At 51.5% G+C, this 24,949-nt stretch overlaps 1 protein-coding gene and 1 long non-coding RNA gene across 2 annotated transcripts; both read left to right on the top strand.

Moving 5' to 3' along the window:
- The first annotated feature begins 18,186 nt into the window (after positions 1-18,186).
- Positions 18,187-18,737, top strand: LOC103626054 (histone H4). The gene is made up of 2 exons (XM_008646437.3): positions 18,187-18,545; positions 18,649-18,737. The coding sequence occupies exons 1-2, from the start codon at positions 18,243-18,245 to the stop codon at positions 18,688-18,690; spliced, it is 345 nt and encodes a 114-aa protein (XP_008644659.1). The 5' UTR covers positions 18,187-18,242; the 3' UTR covers positions 18,691-18,737.
- Positions 18,738-22,352: 3,615 nt separating this feature from the next.
- Positions 22,353-22,829, top strand: LOC109939434 (uncharacterized). The gene is made up of 2 exons (XR_002261890.1): positions 22,353-22,396; positions 22,483-22,829. It is a non-coding gene; the product is annotated as an uncharacterized lncRNA (long non-coding RNA).
- The last annotated feature ends 2,120 nt before the right edge of the window (positions 22,830-24,949 follow it).

The raw sequence follows: 24,949 nt of genomic DNA, 5'->3' as shown, positions 1-24,949 counted from the left end.
GTCTCCACTGGCTCGAAGTTGCCGGCATGACGCTTCACGTCTGGCACCTCTTTGGAGAGGTTCTCCAGGTCGGCGATGAGGGCCTCGGACTCGGCGAGGGCCTCGGCGTACTCCACGCACTCCACGTCGCATTCGAACGCGTGTTTGTACGTGGGGCCGACTGTGATGACCCCGTTGGGGCCCGGCATCTTGAGCTTCAGGTAGGTGTAGTTGGGGACGGCCATGAACTTCGCGTAGCATGGCCTCCCCAGTACCGCGTGGTAGGTTCCTCGGAACCCGACCACCTCGAACGTCAAAGTCTCCCTTCGGAAGTTGGAGGGCGTTCCGAAGCAGACGGGAAGGTCGAACCGTCCGAGGGGCTGGACGCGCTTCCCAGGAATGATCCCGTGGAAGGGCGCAGCGCCTGCTCGGACGGAGGACAGATCGACGCGCAGGAGCCTGAGGGTCTCGGCGTAGATGATGTTGAGGCAGCTGCCCCCGTCCATCAGGACCTTGGTGAGCCTGACGTCGCCGACGATGGGGTCGACGACGAGCGGGTATTTCCCTAGGCTCGGCACGTGGTCGGGGTGGTCAGCTTGGTCGAAGGTGATGGGCTTGTCGGACCAGTCTAGGTAGACTGGCGCCGCCACCTTCACCGAGCAGACCTCCCGGCGCTCTTGCTTGCGATGCCGAGCCGAGGCATTCGCCGCATGCCCACCGTAGATCATGAAGCAGTCGCGGACCTCGGGGAACTCTCCTGCTTGGTGATCTTCCTTCTTGTCGTCGTCGCGGGCCCTGCCACCCTCTGCGGGTGGCCCGACCCTGTGGAAGTGGCGCCGAAGCATGACACACTCCTCGAGGGTGTGCTTGACGGGCCCCTGATGATAGAGGCACGGCTCCTTGAGCATCTTGTCGAAGAGGTTAGCACCTCCGGGGGGCTTCCGAGGGTTCTTGTACTTGGCGGCGGCGACAAGGTCCGCGTCGGCGGCGTCGCGTTTCGCTTGCGACTTCTTCTTGCCTTTCTTCTTGGCGCCGCGCGGAGTAGACGCCTCGGGAGCCTCTTCCGAAGGGCGGCCTTGGGGCTGCTTGTCCTTTGGAAGATAGCCTCGACCGCCTCCTGGCCAGAGGCGAACTTGGTGGCGATGTCCATCAGCTCGCTCGCCCTGGTGGGGGCTTGCGACCCAACTTACTCACTAGGTCGCGGCAGGTGGTGCCGGCAAGGAACGCGCCGATGACATCCGAGTCGGTGATGTTGGGCAGCTCGGTGCGCTGCTTCGAGAATCGCCGGATGTAGTCCCGAAGAGACTCTCCCGGCTGTTGCCGGCAGCTTCGGAGGTCCCAGGAATTCCCGGGGCGCACGTACGTGCCCTGGAAATTGCCGGCGAAGGCTTGGACCAAATCATCCCAGTTGGAGATCTGCCCCGGAGGCAGGTGCTCCAACCAGGCGCGAGCAGTGTTGGAGAGGAACAGGGGGAGGTTGCGGATGATGAGGTTGTCATCGTCCGTTCCACCCAGTTGGCAGGCCAGGTGGTAGTCCGCGAGCCACAGTTCCGGTCTCGTTTCCCCCGAGTACTTTGTGATAGTTTTCGGGGGTCGGAACCGGGTCGGGAACGGTGGCCGTCGGATGGCCCGACTGAAGGCCTGCGGACCGGGTGGTTCGGGCGAGGGACTCTGATCCTCCCCGCTGTCGTAGCGTCCCCCACGCCTGGGGTGGTAGCCTCGGCGCACCCTTTCGTCAAGGTGGGCCCGACGGTCGCGACGATGATGCTCGTTGCCGAGGTGGCCCGGGGCCGCGGGCGCGGTGTTGCGCATGCGCCCGGTGTAGACCGAGGCTTCCCGCATGAATCAGGAAGTCGCGGCATGAGGTTCCGAGGGGTATCCCTGCCTTCGGGAGGCAGAGCTCTCGGCCCGTCGGGCCGCAGCGCCTTCCAGGAGATTCTTGAGCTCTCCCTGGATTCGCCGACCCTCGGTGGTTGATGGCCCCGGCATCGCGCGAAGGAGCGTCGCTGCGGCTGCCAGGTTTTGACCGACCCCGCTGGATGCGGGTGGCGGCCTGACCCTGACGTCGTTGGCGACGCGGTGCTGGAAACCCTGGGGCAGGTGACGTATTTCTCTGGCCTGGGGTTGGCCCGCCCATGCCTGCCCGACGTCCCGGCGGATCGACTCAAGCGCTCCTGCTCCCTCGTCGAGCCTGGCCTGCGCCCCGTGGACTTGCTCGAGCTGTGGGTCGTGACCCCCCGCCGGAACGGGGACCACAGCTAGCTCCCGCGGGATGTCAGCGCGAGGCACCGGCCTAGGGAGATCACCGTCCTCCGGCATGCCGAGATGGTTGCCTTCGGAGGGATTCCCTAGCTCGACGTGGAAACATTCGCGGCTTGGGCCGCAGTCCTCGTCGTCAAGGCTGCGGCTACCGTCGGAACAGTCGGAGAGGCAGTAGTCACATGCGGTCATAAAGTCCCGCATGGCACTGGGGTTGCCAAATCCAGAGAAATCCCAACAGATGCTGGGATCGTCATCTTCCTCGGACCCAGAGGGCCCGTAGGTCGAGACATCCGTCAATCGGCCCCAAGGCGACCGCATATGAAACCCCAGAGGGGTTGCACTCGCCTCAACGAGAGCGCCCACCAAAGCGAGGTCGCTAGGCGGGTTGAGGCCGAGTCGAAATGACGTAGGATGGGGACTAGTCAGTACCTTTTGGTCGACGAGGAGCGACATAGTCACGTCGGGGACTGATTGCACCGTCGTCTTAGGTACGAGGGAGACGTCCTGCAAGCCCTCCGCGAGCGCGCTGGCGTCGTCCACTTGCTCGGGATTGGTGTGTCGCGGGGGGAAGGCGCTCGCCTTCGTCTCAAACGCGAGGTCGACGCCCGACGCGCCCCCCGTTGGGGCGCTGGGGACGTCGATTCGCTCGACAGCCGACAAAGCGCGGCCTCCCGCTTGGCCTTGGTTGCCCCGCCTCCTCCTCCGTTGGCGGGGGAGAGGACGGGGCGAGCTCGAATGTTGTTCTTCCACCATGCGGGGAAAATGTCGTCGATTCCGCCGTCGGCAGGCGGGTTGTCGGCCGCCATTGTCGTTGTCGCGCGGCGGTGGAAGGAGTATCATGTCGTAGCTGCCGTCGAAGGACATGAACTCAAGACTCCCGAAACGGAGCACCGTCCCGGGCCGGAGAGGTTGCTGGAGACTGCCCATCTAGAGCTTGACGGGAAGCTGTTCGTCAGCACGCAGCAGGCCCCTACCTGGCGCGCCAACTGTCGGCGTCTCGAGACCGGGGGGTCCCTAAGCCGACGAGTGAGTGTGCCGCGTGCCCCAGCCCAGATGGGTCGAGCGCATGGGCGAGCGTGAAGGGGGGAAGCGAGGTGGCCGGAGACGGGCGTTAGAGAGGTGGAAATCCCGTGGCCTTCGTGTTCGTCCCGCGCCCAGGTCGGGTGCGCTTGCAGTAGGGGGTTACAAGCGTCCACGCGGGTGAGGGAAGCGATCGGCCCCAAGAGAGCGCCTGTCCCGTCCTCGTCCCCGCGCGGCCAACCTTCTCTAAGAAGGCCCTGGTCCTTCCTTTTATAGGCGTAAGGAGAGGATCCAGGTGTACAATGGGGGTGTAGCAGGGTGCTACGTGTCTAGCGGGGGAGAGCTAGCGCCCTAAGTACATGCCAATGTGGCAGCCGGAGAGATCTTGGCACCCAGTCGGTGTGATGTCGTGGCCGTCGGAGGAGCAACGGAGCCCGGCGGAGGGACAGCTGTCGGAGCGGTCGAGTCCTTGCTGACGTCCTCCGGCTTCCGTAAGAGAGCTGAGAGCCGCCGTCGTCACAGGGCACGTGGGGCGCCATCATTGCCTATCTGGCGGAGCTAGCCAGATGGGACACCGGTCTTGTTCTCTGCGGCCCGAGTCGGCTCGGGGTAGGGTGATGATGGCGCTTCCTGTTGACGTGGCGGGCCCGCGCCCGAGGTCGGGCGACGTGGGGGCTCCTCCGAAGCCGGGGTTGAGTCTGTCTTCCGTGGCCGAGGCCGAGCCCGAGCCCCTGGGTCGGGCGAGGCGGAGGTCGTTCGGCAGAGGCCGGGGCGGAGTCCGAGCCCTGGGGTCGGGCGAAGCGGAGTTCGTCGTCTTCTGGGGCTGAGCCCGAGTCCGAGCCCTGGGTCGGGCGGAGCGGAGTTCGTCGTCTTCTGGGGCTGAGCCCGAGTCCGAGCCCTGGGTCGGGCGGAGCGGAGTTCGCCGTCTTCTGGGGCTGAGCCCGAGTCCGAGCCCTGGGTCGGGCGGAGCGGAGTTCGCCATCTTCCGGGGCTTAGCCCGAGTCCAAGCCCTGGGTCGGGCGGAGCGGAGTTCGCCGTCTTCCGGGGCTCAGCCCGAGTCCGAGCCCTGGGTCGGGCGGAGCGGAGTTCGCCGTCTTCCGGGGCTTAGCCCGAGTCCGAGCCCTAGGTCGGGTGGAGCGGAGTTCGCCGTCTTCCGGGGCTTAGCCCGAGTCCGAGCCCTGGGTCGGGCGGAGCGGAGTTCGCCGTCTTCCGGGGCGTAGCCCGAGTCCGAGCCCTGGGTCGGGCGGAGCGGAGTTCGCCGTCTTCCGGGGCCTAGCCCGAGTCCGAGCCCGGGTCGGGCGGAGCGGAGTTCGCCGTCTTCCGGGGCCTAGCCCGAGTCCGAGCCCCGGGTCGGGCGGAGCGGAGTTTCCTATGGCGCCTTTGGCAAGGCCTGACTGCCTGTCAGTCTCACTCTGTCAAGTGGCACTGCAGTTGGAGTGGCGCAGGCGGCGCTGTCCTTCTGTCAGACCGGTCAGTGGAGCGGCGAAGTGACGGCGGTCACTTCGGCTCTGCCGGGGGGCGCGCGTCAGGATAAAGGTGTCAGGCTACCTTTGCGTTAAATGCTCCTGCGACTCGGTCGGTCGGCGCGGCGATTTAGTCAGGATTGCTTCTTAGCGAAGGCAAGGCCTCGGGCGAGCCGGAGATGTGTCCGCCGTTAAAGGGGGGCCTCGGGCGAGACGGAAACCCCTCGGGGTCGGCTGTCCTTGCCCGAGGCTAGGCTCGGGCGAGGCGTGATCGAGTCGCTCGTATGGACTGATCCCTGACTTAGTCGCACCCATCAAGCCTCTGCAGCTTTATGCTGATGGGGGTTACCAGCTGAGAATTAGGCGTCTTGAGGGTACCCCTAATTATGGTCCCCGACACTACTGGCCGACGGCGGTGGCCGATGCCACTAGAATTGTCCGCACCTGCGAAGGGTGTCAGTTCTACGCAAGGCAGACCCACCTGCCTGCTCAGGCCCTGCAGACCATACCCATCACCTGGCCGTTTGCTGTGTGGGGTCTGGACCTAGTCAGCCCCTTGCAGAAGGCACCTAGGGGCTACACGCACCTGCTGTCGCCATCGACAAATTCTCCAAGTGGATCGAGGTCCGACCCCTAAACACCATCAGGTCCGAACAGGCGGTGGCGTTCTTCACCAACATCATCCATCGCTTTGGGGTCCCGAACTCCATCATCACCGACAACGGCACCCAGTTCACCGACAGAAAGTTCCTGGACTTCTGCGAGGATCATCACATCTGGGTGGACTGGGCCGCCGTGGCCCACCCCATGACAAATGGGCAGGTAGAACGTTCCAACGGCATGATTCTACAAGGACTCAAGCCTCGGATCTACAACAACCTCAACAAGTTCGGCAAGCGGTGGATGAAGGAACTCCCCTCGGTGGTCTGGAGCCTGAGGACAACGCTGAGCCGAGCCACAGGCTTCACACCGTTCTTCCTAGTCTATGGGGCCGAGGCCATCTTGCCCACAGACTTAGAATACGGTTCCCCGAGGACGGGGGCCTACGCCGACCAAAGCAATCAAGCTAATCAAGAAGACTCACTGGACCAGCTGGAAGAGGCTCGGGACATGGCCTTACTACACTCGGCACGGTACCAGCAGTCCCTGCGACGCTACCACGCCCGAGGGGTTCGGTCCCGAGACCTCCAGGTGGGCGACCTGGTGCTTCGGCTGCGACAAGACGCCCGAGGGCGGCATAAGCTCACGCCTCCCTGGGAAGGGCCGTTCGTCATCGCCAAAGTTCTGAAGCCCGGAACGTACAAGCTGGCCAACAGTCAAGGCGAGGTCTACAGCAACGCTTGGAACATCCAACAGCTACGTCGCTTCTACCCTTAAGATGCTTTCAAGTCGTTCGTATGCCTCGTTCCCACGCAAAGTTTAGTCATCAAGGAAGGGTCAGCCTTGCCTCGGCAAAGCCCGACCCTCCCTCGGGGGCTAAAAGGGGGGATCCCCCTCTGCGCCAAAATTTTCCTCGGAAAAAGATCTTTTTCGCCAGAATGTCTTTCGTGCTTTTCGACTACTTCGAAAGTGGATCCTGAAAACGACGGAGTACACGTAAGCAGCCAAGGCTGACCGAGCCGAGGGACTCCTACGCCTCCGGGATAAGGATACCTCACTCATCACCTTCTACGATAAGTAACTCGCGCTCGGATAAGTGATTCTGCGGATCGAACAAGTCTTCACGCTCGAAAGCTCCTCTGCCAGAACAATTTTTCGGGCCTTCTCGACTGCGTCGGTGACAGAACCCTATGGACGAGTAAGAGTGCGCGTAAGCGGCAAGGCCGACCGAGCCGAGGGATTCCTACGCCTCCGGGATACGGATACCTCACTCATCACCTTCCGTGAAAAGCAACTCTCGCTCGCACAAACAATTCTGTTACCGACAAATAAGTCCAGACACTCAAAACAAGAGGAAAAGAAACGCAGCTTTACAACACGACGATGATATGTTTGGGCCTCGGCGGCCGCAGAAAACATACACACACTACAAGATAATTCGATCCTGCAGGCTCGGATCTTGACAGTTGAAGGGAGCAGCAGCACCCTCGGCGTCAACTACACCTTCGGCGAGCTCCGACCTAGCCTCGGACGGCGACGCGGTCGGAGGATCTTCACTCTGAAGGACGGCACAACTACCACGCCTCCTCGACTGCGGAACCGGTACCGCGACTCGAGGCAACCCTGCGTATGACCCAGCAGTGCCAGCCAGGCGCGACGGTCAATACGGCCAAAAATGGGCCGGCAGTAATGGCGGTGGCAGGCGGGCAGGAGCAGCGGTCACGTCGTCAGCCAAGCTTACGTCCCATCCAGGGGCAGTGAGAGAACCCTCTCTCACGGCGTGAAGGCGGCGCACCCATGTTCCGTTCCTCGAACGGCTCGTGCACGCAACGGCCGCCTCGCGAACCACTCGCCCCGTCGCATTAACTCCGCGGCGGGACAGGCGGCGCCTCAGGCAGGAGAAGCAAGCGACGCTTCGCCTTCGCCATAATGACCGCGTCAAAAAAGGTACGCCACGTCATTCGATTTCGTATCCTTTTCCTTTTCCTCTTTCTCTCTCTTACAACAGGGACCGGGAAAGGGGGATACCCCGAAAAGGGTCCTTCTCCGTGAAGGAAACAGGCCCCGAGCCTCCCTACTGATCAGAGGTTCAAAGGCTGGCCCCTCGGAGGGGTTCAACAGCCGCCTCAGAGCGCCTGGGTTCCGCGCCCACTACTGGTCAGAGGTTCGAAGGCCGGCCCCTCGAAGGGTTCAACGGCCGCCTCAGGCCACTCGGGCTCCGCGCCCACTACTGATCAGGGGTTCGTAGGCTGGCCCTCGAAGGGTTCACAGCCGCCTCAGACACAGAGCGAGGGATGACCCTGGGTACGTTCGATACATAACCGAGGCTCGGGCTACGCTCCCGAGGTACCCTAGGACATTTCCGAGACCAGCGGGAACGATCTTGTAACGGAATCCCATCAGAGGGAGGCATCGAGCCCTCGGACCCCGTCGAAAGGGGACCGGGTCCGGCAGATCACCCGCAGGTACTTTTGGAGCGCGCCTCCGGGCCTCTAGCCGACCCCTAACAAATGGGGCACGGGCGTCCACTCGGATTACCCGCCAGCAGCTCACCGGAGACACCATGTTCGGCGCCCTCCGAGGGCAACATGGCGCTTTCCCCCCTCCTCCTTGCGGAAAGGCAACGTAGGGGCGTATGTAAAAAAGTCGAGTCTGTCCTTGACCGTCCTCTCGCCCTGTGCAGAGGCTCGGGGGCTGCTCTCGCGAACTCGGCTCTGGCCAAACCGTTGACAGCGTCAACATACCAGCCCGAGAACTTGGGACCCGACCGTACACCCGGGCTACTGCTAGCTCGCATGAGGGAACAACCAGACTAGCCGAAGTGTTGCGAAATGCATTAAGACCTCGAAGGAGTCAAACCACTCCTCCGAGGCCTCGGGGGCTACACCCGGTGGGTGCGCTCGCGCGCACCCACTGGAACAAAACGCAACCGAGAAAGGCTGGTCCCCTTGCAAAAAAGTGCGACAAAAGCCTCCAAGCGAGTATTAACACTCCCTTCGAGGCTCGGGGGCTACTGTCGGGGACCATAATTAGGGGTACCCTCAAGACTCCTAAATCTCAGCTGTTAACCCCCATCAGCACAAAGCTGCAAAGGCCTGATGGGTGCGATTAAGTCAAAGGTCGGTCCATTCGAGGGACGCGATCACGCCTCGCCCGAGCCCAGCCTCGGGCAAGGGCAGCCGACCCCGGAGGATCTACGTCTCGCCCGAAGACCCCCTCCAGCAACGGGCATACCCTCGGCTCGCCCGAGACCCAGTCTTCACCAAGAAGCAACCTTGGCCAACTCGCCACGCCAACCGACCAAATCGCAGGGGCATTTAATGCAAAGGTGGCCCGACACCTTTATCCTGACGCACGCCCCCCAGTCGACAGAGCCGAAGTGACCGTAGTCACTTCGCCGCTCCACTGACCGGTCTGACAAGAGGACAGCGCCGCCTGCGCCGCTCCGACTGCTGTGCCACTCGGCAGAGTGAGGCTGACAGCAGCCAAGTCCGGCCTCAGGCGCCATAGGAAACCCCGCTTCGCCCGACCCCAGGGCTCGGACTCGGGCTCAGCCCCGGAAGACGGCGAACTCCGCTCCGCCCGACCCCAGGGCTCGGACTCGGGCTCAGCCCCGGAAGACGGCGAACTCCGCTCCGCCCGACCCCAGGGCTCGGACTCAGGCTCAGCCCCGGAAGACGGCGAACTCCGCTTCGCCCGACCCCAGGGCTCGGACTCGGGCTCAGCCCCGAAGGACGACGAACTCCGCTTCGCCCGACCCCAGGGCTCGGACTCAGCCCTGGCATCAGCCGACGGTCTCCGCCTCGTCCGACCCGGGGGCTCGGACTCGACCTCGACCTTGGGAGACAGACTCGACCTCGACCTCGGAGGAGCCTCCACCTCGCCCAACCTAGGGCACGGACCGACCACGTCAACAGGGGGCGCCATCATTACCCTGCCCCAAGCTGACTCAGACTACGGGGAACAAGACCGGCGTCCCATCTGGCTCGCTCCGCCAGACAAGTAATGATGGCGCCCCGCACGCTCTATGACGACGGCGGCTCTCAGCCCCCTTACGGAAGCAAGAGGACGTCAGCAAGGACTCGACAGCCCCAACAGTTGTCCTTCCGCCAGGCTCCAACGCTCCTCCGACGGCCACGACACCACACGAACCGGGTGCCAAAACCTCTCCGGCTGCCACGATGGCATGTACTTAGGGCGCTAGCTCTCCTCCGCTAGACACGTTAGCACACTGCTACACCCCTATTGTACACCTGGATCCTCTCCTTACGCCTATAAAAGGAAGGACCAGGGCCCTCTTACAGAGGGTTGGCCACGCGGGGAAGGACGGGACGACGCTCGCGTGAGGCCGCTCCCTCCCTCCCTCGTGGACGCTTGTAACCCCCTACTGCAAGCGCACCCGATCTGGACGCAGGACAAACACGAAGGCCGCGGGATTCCACCTCTCACGTCCGTCTCCCTCCGGCTTCCTCGCCCCTTCGCGCTCCGTCTCGCGCCGACCCATCTGGGCTGGGGCACGCGGCGACAATTTACTCGTCGGTCCAGGGACCCCCGGGTCTTGAAACGCCGACAGGATTCAAACCACCTCAATCCTTTTCAATCCATATGGATTAGGTAGAACCGAACAAGCCTTTAGTTGATGGGGTTTTTACCTTGAAAATATACCGAATCCTGGTTGATAGGGTCGTTTTCCATATGGCCTTCCGCTATATCTATCACGAAACTATACGTACACGAAACTATATGGCTCTGACGAGTGACGACTGACATGGTGGTCATTGTGTCCTTGCTGCTCAGTTCAAGTGTTTGACAGTCTCTTCTCTATCTCCACCCTTTTCCAACTGCAGGGAAACTGTGTGTGACGGCCAATCTGCGTCACGGTCCACAATTCATACCGTACCACACTCTCGGCAGTAGCCACTGCAGATCCTGTGGTTAGTCGTCGAGACTTTAGGTGTTTGTCAGAAACACTCAAACACATCTCGCACACGCATCAACCAACAAGCTGTGCGGCCGGCCTAGTGTTTCTCTTCCATAGCATTCAGTAGTATCTCTCTAGTTTTTTTTTTTGAGAAAATAGATGAGTAACATTTTTGAATGCATGCGTTGGCAATAACACACAATCTTGCTTGATAGTATATATACTCGATCATCTGTAAATAACTTGCTTTGTTCTTTGTATTCTTTTTGATTCATCGTAGTGGCCGTGAAAAGATTGGCCTTGATGCGAGAGTTATCGGCATACATCAATGGCAACATTTAATAACCGTGTAAAGATGCTTAGTTTCAGCGACGTGGTCTCTTTTACAGAAGGCCGTGGAGATCGCTTGATCTAATTTCATTAGGTCCTCGATCAAAGTCCTTGGTTTGCCTTGTTGCGATATTGAATTGGCGAGGGTGATGAGATATCCCTATAACAAAATACTTTCTTCTTATCTCCTCATGGTGTTTGGATTGATAATCTGTCTTTTATTTCTTCTTCTTTTAGCTGGATCTTGTGGAAGTTGAAGCACTGCGACAATCTTGTGGAAGTCGATGAATAACAGGCCTACGTGAACCTCGATACTACGGACGTTCCATGGCAGCCGTGCGTGAGTCTCCGCTAGCCTTCCATGGCAGCAGCACGGGCTTGCCTTCCATGGCAGAACCTAGAGGCTATCTGTACTCATCACCTTTGGTTAATCAGGTCATCGATTGATTTCCCCTCTAATCTCTCTATCAAACCAGAGCTGAAGACCAAAGCCGAGTGCGCTCTCTGTCGGCCCGATTGACCGGTTACTGTACTATACTACTCGTACTGTACTTAGAGATAAGGCCATCCGCACTCATGTAATCCTAAATTTCTACTCTAAAAAGAATATTTTATCCTAGTCAGCAAGATTCTCTACTCTATTCAACAATTCTCCGCGGTCACAATTACTCTATATATCTACTCTATACCAACTACCATATATTATATTATATTTTTCCCACACTATTCACAGCTCCACACTGCCACACTGCCACTGTGTCCGGCCCACTCCACCCAACAGGACTACGGTGAGGTGCATGGAGTGGACTCCACAAATGAGGTTTCTCTCACCTACTCTAACTTTAGCGTATGGCGTGAGGTGCATGGCTGCAGTATTTTTTTACTGCACAACGAACTGGATACTTGTAGCGCACCGTTTGCAGTACATGGCTGCGGACAGCCTAAGGGACTTGATCCCCGATTTTTCGTGGAGAATTCGTTCATTAGTGATGGAGACAGGGAAGGTTCCCCGTGGGGATGTAAACAGGAAAAAATCCTCCCCCGACGGGTCCTTGTTGCCCGCGAGAACCCATTAAACTTATATATACGATGATGTTTTCATGTAATATATAATGATAAAAATAAATAATTATATTGTTAAGAGATAACTCGTTGTACAAATATGTTTATTTTGATGTACACATAATGATTTTAACATCTGATAATGTGTATAAGTGACAATGTTTTATATTAATAACGAAGAAAGTATGTCATGATTATAATTTAAGTGAGGATGGAGATCCTCGACGGTGATTTATCCCCGCGGGGGTCGGAGGTGAAGAAGAAATACCACCCGCAAAAGTTCATGTGGATCCTGTGGTGAAATTTTTTGTCGCAGGAACGGGTATGAGGAGCCAAAACTCGACAGGAACGGGTACGAGGAGCCAAAACTCGACGGAAAATTCCCCGTTTCCATCCCTAAATTTACTAATGGAAGGGAAGTAGGAGTAAGTTGCGTACGTGCTTGTCAACCACACAACAATCCATCCACCCACCCGCCCCGACGGTACCCAGATGTATACTACTCGTTCGATAGCAGCTTTGTTGTGCTCCTCGCGTCATCTACGTCAGTTGATCGCTTCCCACCTTGTGATGGCTGGGACGCACAGTAACAGAGACGCTGGCTCGGCAGCCTGACGACCTTCCCGGCCCCTATACCTTCGGATTGCAGAGCACGCACTGCGACTGGCACTAGCAGTGGATAGTGGATGGTTACTGGCTACGTCATAGTAGAGCAAGTCAAAGACGGATAGAAAGGAGTAGAAGAATTACCCACTCACCGATGGGTACCCGAAATCCGATGGATTTTTATCATATTAAGTTACGTGTTTTGGTCAATTTTCATATCTATAGGTTTGTTAATAAGCATAAATCTACACCCGACGGGTTTTATGTGTACGGGTTTGTTCCTATATTACCCAAACCCGTGAACCCATGGGTTTTTTTAAACCCGACCAAACCTAGTGCATATTGTCATTTTATTTTATAAACGAACAAAAAAACTTGTTATATCCCTATTTACTTCCTAATTTTTATCAAATGGTCAGTATATATGTAGTCGGTGAGAGCGTTGCTTGCTTGCTATTATAGTTTTTACTAGCGTTATATATGTGGTGGATAGATAACTTAGTGCAAGGTTACTTAATTATACAACTTATTATTTGTATTTCATTCTCTCTACTATTAATTTTTATACCAAATCATGAACTCGTTGTTCATCACAAATTTTGGACCATGATCTTATTAATTGTTACGATACTTATTGATTATGAGAAGAACAAGCATATTGGAGATGAAATCCGTGGGTAACCCGTGGGTACCCGCTAACCCGATGGGTACGGGTTTGGGCAAAATTTCAACCCCGTCATGGGTACGGTTTTTTTTAATGGGTATAGATATTTTTCACGGGTACGAGTTTGGGATGGCAAAACCTAGCGGGTTTGTACATGAAAGTCGCCTGGAGGGGGTGAATAGGCGGAACCTGAAATTTATAAACTTTAAACACGCACTAAGGCCGGGGTTAGCGTTAGAATTAAATAGGAGTTCGAAAGATAGTTCTCTTTGCTTAGAGTTGCTCAATCAATGCGGATAACGTTTGGGAGCAAACTCAAATCAATATGAGCAAGAGAACTTTAGAGAGAGGAAAGAGGACAGAAGGCAAGAATTGCCTTCCTGGAATGCTCTCAACGACTCCTAGCTGCCTTGGGGCTATAAAAGGGACCCCTAAGCGCATGGAGGATGACACCAAGCACACCTTGAGCATTCTTGATCATTCACACTTCGTTCTTGCACACTCATTTGACATTCTTAGTGATTTGAGCTCCGTTCTAGTGAGAACTTTGAGATATTCATTTGAGCTCAAGTCTTGACCGTGTGTGTGTGCGTATTGCTGTGGATTTGTGTGTGTTGCTCATCCCATCCTTACTTCCGTGTTCATTTGTGATCATCTTTTGTAAGGGCGAGAGACTCCAAGTTGTGGAGATTCCTCGCAAACGGGATATAGTGAAAAGAAGAGAAATATTGTGGTATTCAAGTTGGTCATTGGACCACTTGAAAGGGGTTGAGTGCAACCCTCGTCCGTTGGGACGCCACAACATGGAGTAGGCAAGTGTTGGACTTGGCCGAACCACGGGATAAACCACTGTGCCTCTCTGTGTTGATCTTTTGTGGTTATTGTGTTTCGCAAGAACTCCTCTCTAGCCACTTGGCTTTATTGCTCTAACACCTAATCAAGTTTGTGGTATTAAGTTTCAAGTTTTTACAGGATCACCTATTCACCCCCCCTCTAGGTGCTCTCAATTGGTATCAGAGTCGTTCTCTTCAAGAAAGAGACTAATCGCTCGAAGAGATGGATCCTAAGGGAAAGGGGATGGTGGTCAACGACAATGAGAAGGAGTCCATCTTCAACGAGCCAAGGGACGACAAAGTCAATGACTCCGTCTCAAGTCAAAAGAAGAAAGATGGAAAAAAGAAGAGGCGCATCAGGAAGGTTGTCTACTACGACAGCGACGAATCTTCCTCTTCTCAAAAGGACGAAGAATACGAGGAGAAAAAGAAAAAGGTTAACTCAAACTTTTCTTTTGATTACTCTCGTATTCCGCATAATTCAAATGCTCATTTGCTTTCCATTCCACTCGGTAAACCCCCACACTTCGATGGAGAGGACTACAGATTTTGGAGTCACAAAATGCGTAGCCACTTGTTTTCTCTTCATCCAAGTATATGAGAGATAGTAGAAAATGGGATGCAGTTTGATAGTTCTGATAACTCCATGTTTATCAATGAACAAATCCATAAAAATGCACAAGCTACTACTGTTCTCTTAGCATACTTGTGCAGGGAAGAGTACAATAAAGTGAGCGGCTTGGACAATGCCAAGCAGATCTGGGACACCCTCAAGATCTCACATGAGGGGAACGACGTTACCATGCTCACCAAGATGGAGTTGGTGGAAGGCGAACTAGGAAGGTTCACAATGATGAGGGGGGAGGAGCCAACCCAAACGTACAACAGGCTCAAGACCCTCGTCAACAAAATAAGGAGCTATGGAAGCACGCGATGGACGGACCACGACGTCGTCCGACTTATGCTAAGGTCCTTCACCGTCCTTGATCCTCATCTTGTTAACTCTATTCGTGAGAATCCCAGGTACATCAAGATGACTGTCACACCCGGGTTTCGGGGCACCAAGACCCAGGCGCGAACATAATCACCAAGTATGCTGGGACCAAGTCTCACACATATGATGAATCATGGCACAGGATCGAATGTCACATCTTTACTATATAATAGGAGTTCTGTACAAAATAAATAAATAAATAAATAAATACATTATAAGGAGACAACGGTCCAGCAACCCAAAGTTGACTGGGAGACGACGACCTAGACCTCTCACAAACACATCACACCATCCTCCATACGCCTCATCCTGTGGTACCTGTTCTTGACCTGTGGGGGGTGTGAGACAGCAAGAGCGAGCTCACATACGTTCATCGCTCAACAAGTTGTGGGAAATAATGTGCATGAACTCGCCAAAGGTGGGAGCTCACTTGAAGTGTAAGGCTTACCAAAGAGGATGGTTAGAGCTGAGCTTTGCTTTTAAAGTTGGTCAAAATTTTATTAGCAATTACTAAGTATAAGTAAATACCAAACCTAATTAAGCAGTAGAACAAAAGTAATAACAACATCACCTGCAATGCAATGCATATGACAAATTGAATTTAAGTTCCATAATTTAATCATGTGAGTGTCCGAGCTGCTCATGACCGTGAGCACGGCTAGTATACCAGTTTTACACTCTGCAGAGGTTGCGCATCTTTACCCACAAGTCATGTTACCCATCTGCCAAGAGACGGCCAATCCCATACACCTCTACCGAGGAGGCGAGGCAGGGTAACACTACGAGGCCTTTACAAAGTTCCACTAGCTTTAGAAAACCCGCTACAGTTTATAGGAAGCTCCAGTGCAGGAGTCCCTCGACTGACCGCCATCGCAGCAAAATCAACCAAGGACCTCCCTACACTGACCACTCCCCTACTGCCCTTGCCCCTTTCGGGTAAGGTAATCATCCACTAGCTTTCCTAGTTAATCAGTCAAGGGCGTCCATAAACCCTTGTGGTAGCACTGTTTTCCCGGGTGGTTCTCCATGTTCCCATTAACATAATGATCTTATCATGAACAGTAAATAATGAACGGATAATAAATATATAATCATGAACAATGTGTATCTCCATACCTAAAAACCACATAAAGCAATAGCATGTACTACCCAAAAAGTTTAGTGGTAATCAAGGTATAAAAATAGTCAAATCTAGGGTAACCTATTGGGTCCCATCAAAATTAATCTATGCAGATCATTATGATTAATAAGAACATGACTGGGTAAAAAGGAAGTGATCAAGGGCACAACTTGCCTGGGACTTGAGATTCCAGGTACCAGGATGATCTTCAGGTGACTCGTAACCTCGGTGCTAGTCGTAGCAATACAAACAAACATGGTATGAGCAAAATTAACATCACACCAAACATAAGAACAAACTGCATAATAATATTCTACGCTGCGTAACGAGCTCGTAGAAACAAGAATCACTAAATTCGGAGCTACGATTATTAAGTTATGAATTTCCGAAATTATTTGGTACTTAGAATAGATTAATCCTAATGAACAATTTTAATTCAAGTTTCATGGCTAAATAGTGTTATTAGTTGATAGACAATATTAATACAAAATTATTGCAACTGGAATGGGTTAAAAAGGAGTAAAAATAGAATTTCTATGAATTAAATAAGTTCTGGATATATTTTTATACATAAAAACCATTTCCTAAATTATTTTTCTGAATTTCCTAGGTTTCTGGACTGGGCACACTAATACAGAGAAGGTCGGGGTTTAACTCGCAAGATATCCCAAACACAGCCAACCACCGAGTGGACTACGGTTTAGATTCTATTTAACTCGGGGTCGTTTTAGCAAAAGGGGCGCGGCGAAGGGGTATAGGGCGATCCTAGCCGTCCGATTCAATACTGATGGATCAGATTAGAACCCCAATATTATAAACCAGTACGTGACTACGGCCGTCAGATCTCTATCCTACGGTTCAAAGTCGACCACGCCTTCCTGTCTACCGGATCCTGATCCAATGACCAAGAATCAACGCTATCCCCGATCTGATCTGAGACGTCCGCTACACAAACGATGGCCAGATCTGCTAGCTAATCACAGTCGTCCGCGCTCATCTACGGTCACGGCGTTTTCTTCTACCTCAGACTCGCCGAGTGGTGACGCTGCACCCGCCCCAGGACCACGGCTGCACGGCGACTGACCCATAGATTGCCAGAACCCCAGAATTCGAACCCCCGTGCACGAATCGTTGATTACAATGTCACTACTCGAAGTCAGGAATATGGCGAAGCAAGGGGAACGTCCTTACCAGAGATCATCGCGGGTAAATCTCCAGCCACGGTGGTGAGCAGTAGTGGTGCATCGGCGAAGGATTCCTGCATTCAATTTGCATGGTTAGTCCTCAAGAACACATCGCCTGATCTCTGGTCGGCTCCCGCAGACACCCAGTACGATGCAGCCCGAGCGATGGCGTTCATCTCCTCTTCCTCGCTCAACTGACCCCATGCGCGTACTCCACAACTCTTGGCGAAGCCCATCGGCCATACTCTGGACGTCCATTGATGGCAGGGTCGAGTTATGGCGGCAGCTTCCTGCCTCCTCATTGTGTCGATGGTTCTCGATGGTGGCTCCCCGATGGAGGCATGGATGAATGTGGTGGTGCAAAAGATGAGAAGCTAGAGCTAAGACGATTCCATATAAATACTCGAAAGTGAGACGCTGGTTGGGCGAGATCTCCGCCGTATTTGTTTGAGGAGGTGGTTATGATAGCGGCAGCTTGTAATAGACTCGGCGTGGATTGGATTCGAGAGGAAGATGATTCTGCGGGCCGCGACGACCAAGCAGAGAACAAAACGCGGATAAACACCCTGACTCGATGATTGATTGAATGAACCCACCGGTCAACAGCAACGTGTGTGTGGATAGTTTATTGGAAAAAAATCATGGTTATGCACGATTCATATTTTTGAATAAATAATGGAAAAAAAACGTCAAGGACTACTAACCGACGACTAATGCTAATTAGGTTTGCTAGAACAAGGTGGCCGAATCACGTAGTTGTGTCCTCTTTTATTTTTTTTGTTTTAGTTTTGTATTTTTATTTTCTTATATATACATATATATATATATACTCCATTTAAAATCTATATTCAAGTAGGGTTTTGAACTCTAATTAAATGCACAATCAAAGTTCAGCATGATGCAAAATTGTATTTAATTTTTACTTTATTGGTTCATTATCTCTACTAACTATTAAGGGGGCAGTGTAGACTGCCCCCGCCTGCGAACGAATCCCACCCGCCGCTCTGCCTCCCCCGCGGCGAATCCCGCCCGCGCCTCCCCCGCGGCGAATCACGCGCCTCCCCCGCCATAGAACCCGCCTCCACCCGCGAATCGCCCGCCGTGCCTTCACCCGCGAATCACCCGCCGCTCCTCCATCTCCGCGAACCGCCCAAGCGAAACGCCCGCCGCCATCCGCGATTCGCCCGCCAGCCATGCGTTGAAGATGTCGGGGCGCGGCAAGGGCGGGAAGGGCCTGGGCAAGGGCGGCGCGCTGCGCCACCGGAAGGTGCTCCGCGATAACATCCCGGGGATCACGAATCTGGCGATCCGGCGGCTGGCGCGCAGGGGCGGCGTGAAGCGCATCTCCGGGCTCATCTACGAGGAGACCCGCGGCGTCCTCAAGATCTTCCTGGAGCAATGCTGCTGGTTTAGGGGTTCTTCGCGCGCGCATCCGGCCAGGCCTCCAAGGTCGGTGGCCATGGCTCAGTGTCGCCATCACCTCCTCCTCATGGTTATTGCTGCTCCGGTAAGACCTTACTTTCTTCTTGATTGTTTCCTCTTTCCCTTTCGATGTGTCTTCACCTGCCCCTGAAAGTGATGCCCATCTCTCGTGTCATGTCCCGTCTCAGCGGCAGGCGAGAGCCATGGGGAAGCCTTTGCTGTCCTCATAGATGTCGCATTGCACCACTACCTGCGGGTCCAGCAAGCCGACCACTAGGTTGTGTACCAAATATCCTCATACAAGCTCTATTTAGTAGGGAAAGAGGAACCAACGAATCTGCTTAGATTTGTTTTAGCATTGAACGTCATGCTTGGAAGATCATTGCATAACCATGACAAATGCACTCTAGGGTTCGGCCCAGTCCACACCACTGGACCAATAATTTTCTTGTGGAATTCTTGTACCCTATATAGTATCCACTGTTTTACATGTGTTCACGGGGCTGATTATGATTCCAGCTTCTGTTGACCCAACCCAGGAAAATGCTATAGCTGCACTGCAAATACTATAGTCTTGTGGTATGTATTGTGTTTCTTACCATGTCTGTACTTTGACATAATGCATTGTCTTTACTATGCCAATTTGGTTATAGAACTGTCATTTTATTCTTTTAGGAACACTATCGATAGAGCCTAAGCCACAAAAACCAATAGACCAACACACACAAGTAAGCTACTTACATAGGAATGAATTAGCAAAATACCCTAAAGGATTCAGAAACACTTATACTTGTTTCTCTAGCAGGCATGACTAGGATGTTGCAATTACGTTTGCTTTTCTACAGAAGTATGGTTTTACAAGTAATATAATTTTTCAAATGTGCATACATTGTCAACAATTTTCTGTGAGTGAAGTTTATGAGTTTAACAGTTTTTCTAAAATTACTTTTTTCTCGTATCAAATTACATAAGAGAATTCAAGATTAATGTTGAGTGCAACCATGCTACTCTATCTAGACACTAGTAAGGTCTTCTTTTGCCTGCCTAACTTCAGTTGTATAATAGCTTAAAGAACTGCATGTTAAACTTGCAGCTGTCACCATGAACTAGAAAATGCATGGATTAATAGGCTGCTTGTAAATATTGATGCAAACACTGTGGATGATATACAGAATAGGCAGACTGTTTCTGCTACACAAACTCGAGAGGTTAGTAGATCTATTATGTTGTTTGTAAAATTTTTCATTCATGATTTCTATAAATTGCTCTTCTTATGCATTGACATATCACCTTTTTTACTGATAGGATTTGTTTACATGGTTTCAGCATTTGGCGGTAAAGTTGTTTATCATTTTCATACCTACAATCTGAATGACCTTATTGTGCCTGTGTATTTGTTGCTACCGCAACATTGACTGTGCCTAGATTTCATTCCCTGTGTATTTAAGTGTCTTATTGGAATGCTTTTGATATTTGACTGTTGTAGTATCTTTGCTACCATGCGTGCCAGTTTTTCAAGTTAAAACTTCATCGTGCTAACAATTTATTTGCGATATTTTGTTTGCTGCTGCCTGTACTCCCTCTGTTCCAAATCAGAAGACATTTAAACTTTTTTGCAGAGTCAAAGCATCTCAAGTTCGACAAAAAATATAGAGAGTTGCATAGATTTATTACATCGGATAGATACACTATGAAAAGAATCTAATGATACTTATTTGTATCATAAATTTTATTATTTTATTATTTAAATCTGGTCAAAACTAAGATGATTTGACTCTCTAAAAAATTTGGAACAACTTATACAAAAAAGGGAGGCAACTAAGGAAATAGGAGTGTGCCTTCTATTTTGTTTATCTTCATCCTTCAACAACTTAGTACATTAGTTTATATTGTTTTTTGGTGATTAGCAGTTTAGCTCTCTTGATGCGTTGCTGACTGATATTTTATGATATAAAGCTTCTCCATCTCCGCTCACCAGTACAACCAACTCCACCTCCTCGCACATCAACGTGTCACGCCGCCGATCTGTGGCCGCCAACACCACCAAGAATTTCTATCCCGCCTCGACGGCCCAGATCCACTCGCCCTCGCCGCCCTCGTGCCCCTCAGTCCCTCACTCCCTCGCCTCCTCGGCGGCGAAGACAGCTGCGAACGGGGCCATTTTTATGCTGGAGCGCGGGCGGTGGTGCTAGCAGATTGGTTGGTTTGAGTGGTTGGGCCGGCTCTTCGAAACGCCCCGCCGCGGCGATGGGATGCTTTCATTCCACGGCCAAGCGGCAGCATCCTGGCTACGAGGACCCCGTGCACCTCGCCTCCCAGACCTCCTGTGAGTTCACCGATCCCATCTCTTGCCCTACGCGTACGAGCTACTCGCATGAGTTCGAGTTTTTTTTCTTATTTAGTTTTCAATGATTGCCGTGGTTGGAATGGAACTGGAGAATGGAGATGCCAGATGTTTCGTCTAGATATCAGTGTCGTCTACTAGGATATCTTAGATATCTGTAGGAGCACTGGATGCATGCTGCATGATCCTTACATTTTCGGTAATTTCTAAATTGCCCTCTCTATATCTTGCTGAATACGTGCTTTTCTTTTGCTTATGTAGTTAGTGTTAGTGAGGTTGAGGCTCTATTCGAGCTGTTCAAGAGCATAAGTGGTTCAGTGATTGACGATGGCCTGATCAACAAGGTATATTCTATTAGTCATCTCTGTATTCCTTGCTATATTGTCAGTTTTGTGTATGAACATCAAAACAAGCCACTCAGAAGTAGAAAACTTGACATACATTACTCCATTCTGAAGGTAACTCTATGTCTTACTGGCTTGATTTGTAGACATATTTTTCCCAAGGATGCCATTATTTATGTAGTTTACAGTTTTTAGTCTTGTAGTGCTTGTGCTAATTGTTACCTTTTTCTCCCTTAGGACAATCCTTCGGAGAAGGATATTAACCAGGGGATGCTTGCTATATTTAATGTTCACCCCTCTATAACAAACAATGATATCCATCAGATATTTAGCGAATATGGTGACATAAAAGAGGTATCTATGCTCTTACATTTACTACCAACTACATTCTAACTAGAACTATAATGTCTTAAATTAATTGCAAATTCATGATGCACCGCAAAAGGGCCATCACAAAATTATAGAATTTTATGATGTCAGAGCAGCCGAAGGTGCAGCTCGTGCTTTAAACAGGAGTGATCTTGCTGGCAAGAAAATAAAACTGGAGACTGGCCGTCTGAGTGGTGCTAGACGGTATGTCATTGAAATGTGAATATTGCTGTTCATTCTCATATTTCATCAGCAATACTTCCTTTATTACTTTCGTTCACTCCGTATTTAACTGTTGATCATTTGATCACAGCTTTAGTGAACCTTAGGTCATTTTTGGCAAGTTGAACGATTCTTGCATAGACATCACTGGTATATAGTAGCATCACTTATTCTATATGATGGTACCTGTGGATAGGATGCACATTAGTTATGTGCCTGGGTTTTTTGTTTTCTTTTCTCAAGCGGAAAATCTCTTCCTGGAGCTGTAAACATTGCACTATTTTTATTTTGTCATGCATAGATAGTTACTTAATCTCTGTTTGTTTAGTTCTGTGTGTGGGCTCTCATGTCCTAAACAAAACATTTATTCTTTTATATTGTAGTCCTAATTCTTTGTATACATTTAGGTGTGTTGATAGATACTTGTATGTTAGTTATTTAGTTTATCCAGAAAGACTAATTAATTGACGCAACATTCTAAACTCCATTCTACAAATTTTTGAAAACATTGGTTTTAATCACTGATCTAACATTGATTTTTAATGTTGTTTTATAACAGTTCAACACAGCACATGTCCAAGGAGTTGGGGCAGGAAGAATTTGGCGTATACAACCTGGACAGTCCAAGCACAAATAGCCCTTCATTGCCTTCATTGGGTATGGTGTTTATTTTTTTCATCTTTATTGTATGTCATGTACTCATGTCTATGGATGCATTTCCTGACGTGAGGATTATTCTTAAGGTTCATCTAATATAGTAGCAATGACATCTTGTGGACGTGAAAATGGGAGTATGCATGGTTTGCATTCTGGACTTCTCACATCAATGAGCCCGTTCAGAGAGGCTTCATTTCTGGGTCTATCATCTACCCTACCACAGAGCCTGTCCTCTCCCATTGGAATTGCTTCTGCTGCAACTCATAGTAACCACTCTCTTAGTCGGATGAATAGGCATGTGAATTATGGTTTTCAAGGCTTGGGTGCTATTCATCCCCATTCTCTTCCTGATGTTCACAATGGAGCAAATAATGGCACCCCTTACAATCTGAACACCATCACACCTGTTGGTGTCAATAAGAACTCAAGAACAGCTGAAGCAGTTGACAGCAGACATCTTCATAAAGTGGGTTCTGGCAATCTCAATGGGCACTCATTTGATCGTGCCGGTGAAGGAGTTGTAAAGTGGTGGTGATGAACACATAATTCACACAGGTGAGATAGTCAAATGATGAATATATGCACCCTGGAAGGCTGCTACTAATTACACATTCCTTGAACCTTCCTGTAAAAGCTTAGTATGAAAGATGTAAGCTTTATTTGAAGGCAAGAACGCATGGAGATTTTTTTCCTGGCGGAGTATAGACCTGTGCTCCTCTTTCGTCTGGACGCTCTTGCGCCATTCCTGCATGGCCTTGAAGCAACTATTCCCCATATCAGCATCGGTGCCGCTCTTCCATTCTTCGCGTCAGTGCCTGGCTGCCTGCTCCCTCCTCCTCTATCCTTGGGGTGTGGCGGCGGCGGCTCCAGATCCCTCGGGCGTCGCTACAGATGACTCCTCTCCAGTGTAGCGCGAGAGCGGGATTCGGCTGACCTGGATAGCGGCCACGTCCTCCACCAGCGCTTTGTAGTGTCGCCGCACCTCCTCCTCCGTCCGCGTCGAGCGAGGATCACGAATTCACGAGATCTGCTCGGATGATAGAAAGGAGGGGCGGAGGGTTTGCTACCTGGAGTAATCGAGCTTGGGTGTGGACTTCTTCTCGACGCCAAGGACAACGGTGTTCGTGCCGCGGACGGCCTCAAGAGCGTACTCCACCTAGAAGATGTGGCCGACATTGGCTGTGGGGCCGCCATGCCTCCAGTGGCGCTGCCCGACAAGGAGGCTAGGTATTTGAGGGATTATCGGCGAAGCATCATGACTCCCGACGAAGCAGGGGTTGCGACTAGCGCGCTGGACGTTGCTGGGGGCCGCCTGATGCTGGCGGTGGCTGCTGCCTGGGGGCAGCGGCAGAGCTCATGATCGTCGAGACCTTTGATACCAGATTGGTAGGAACCACGTTCTCTATACCGACGATATGTTTCCGTTGCAATGCACGGGCATCCACCTAGTATATATATATATATAATTTAATTAGGAATAGTTTTATGTAATAAATAATCCACTCCAATAATGGAAAAAAGATTTCTGATTACTTAAATTCAAACTACAATGCCAATATTTAATTTAAATGATGACCATCAAAATTTTAATATTACCATCTATTTCTCTAAACCAAATAAATTCAAAATTGGGACAATCCTTATTAGCTTGACATTTTGGTTCACCTCTTTTTGAAGAATTCTTATAGATCCCAAAATAGGATTTTGGGTGTTACAATGACGCCCGAAGAAATACTTGGGAAGTTTGTGAGCGGGCGAATGATGATCAAGGAGGCAAGATACGTTGATGAGGCGCTAAATGGCCCAATCCATGAGCCTCGAGCCATTGCTCTCAAGGAAACAAGTAGCAGGGAGACGCTACCTAGCAAGGTGGCGCAAATTGAGGCGACCGGGCTAAACGAGGATGAAATGACCCTCATCATCAAGCACTTCAAGACGGCGCTCAAAGGTCGCAAGGAGCATCCCAACAAAAGCAAGACGAAGGGAAAGCGCTCCTGCTTCAAGTGTGGTAAGGTTGGTCATTTTATTGCTAATTGTCCCGATAATGACAGTGACCAGGATCAAGGAAAGAAGAGGGAAAAGAAAAAGAACTACAAGAAGGCTAAGGGCGAGGCACACCTTGGCAAGGAATGGGACTCGAATTGTTCATCATCCGACTCCGACAATGAAGGACTCGCCGCCTCGGCCTTCAACAAGTCGTCCCTCTTCCCCAACGAGCATCACACATGCCTAATGGCAAAGGAGAAGAAGGTAAATACTAGAAGTACTATTACTTATGCTTCTTCAAGTGATAATGAATCTAGTGATGATGAAATAGACTATGCATGTTTATTCAAAGGATTAGATAGAACTAAAACTGATAAGATCAATGAATTAATTGATGCTTTGAATAAAAAGAATAGACTTTTAGAAAAGCAAGAAGATCTTTTATATAAAGAGCATGATAAATTTGTAAGTGCGCAAAATTCTCTTGCTTTAGAAATTAAAAGAAATGAAATGCTTTCGTGTGAATTGTCTACATGCCATGAATCCATCTCTAGCTTAAAAAGTATC

Source organism: Zea mays, chromosome 5 (assembly GCF_902167145.1).
Source record: "Zea mays cultivar B73 chromosome 5, Zm-B73-REFERENCE-NAM-5.0, whole genome shotgun sequence".
Lineage (NCBI taxonomy): Eukaryota > Viridiplantae > Streptophyta > Magnoliopsida > Poales > Poaceae > Zea > Zea mays.
Note: the sequence above shows the minus strand (reverse complement) of the source record. Positions and strands in the feature narration are given on the sequence as shown.

What these genes read in the sequence shown, in the direction of transcription:
- LOC103626054 (XM_008646437.3), top strand. Translation starts at nt 18,243, where the DNA reads ATGTCGGGGCGCGGCAAGGGCGGGAAGGGCCTGGGCAAGGGCGGCGCG. An exon ending in TCATGGTTATTGCTGCTCCG is followed by an intron (nt 18,546 to 18,648) that starts GTAAGACCTTAC and finishes GTCCCGTCTCAG; the next exon opens with CGGCAGGCGAGAGCCATGGG.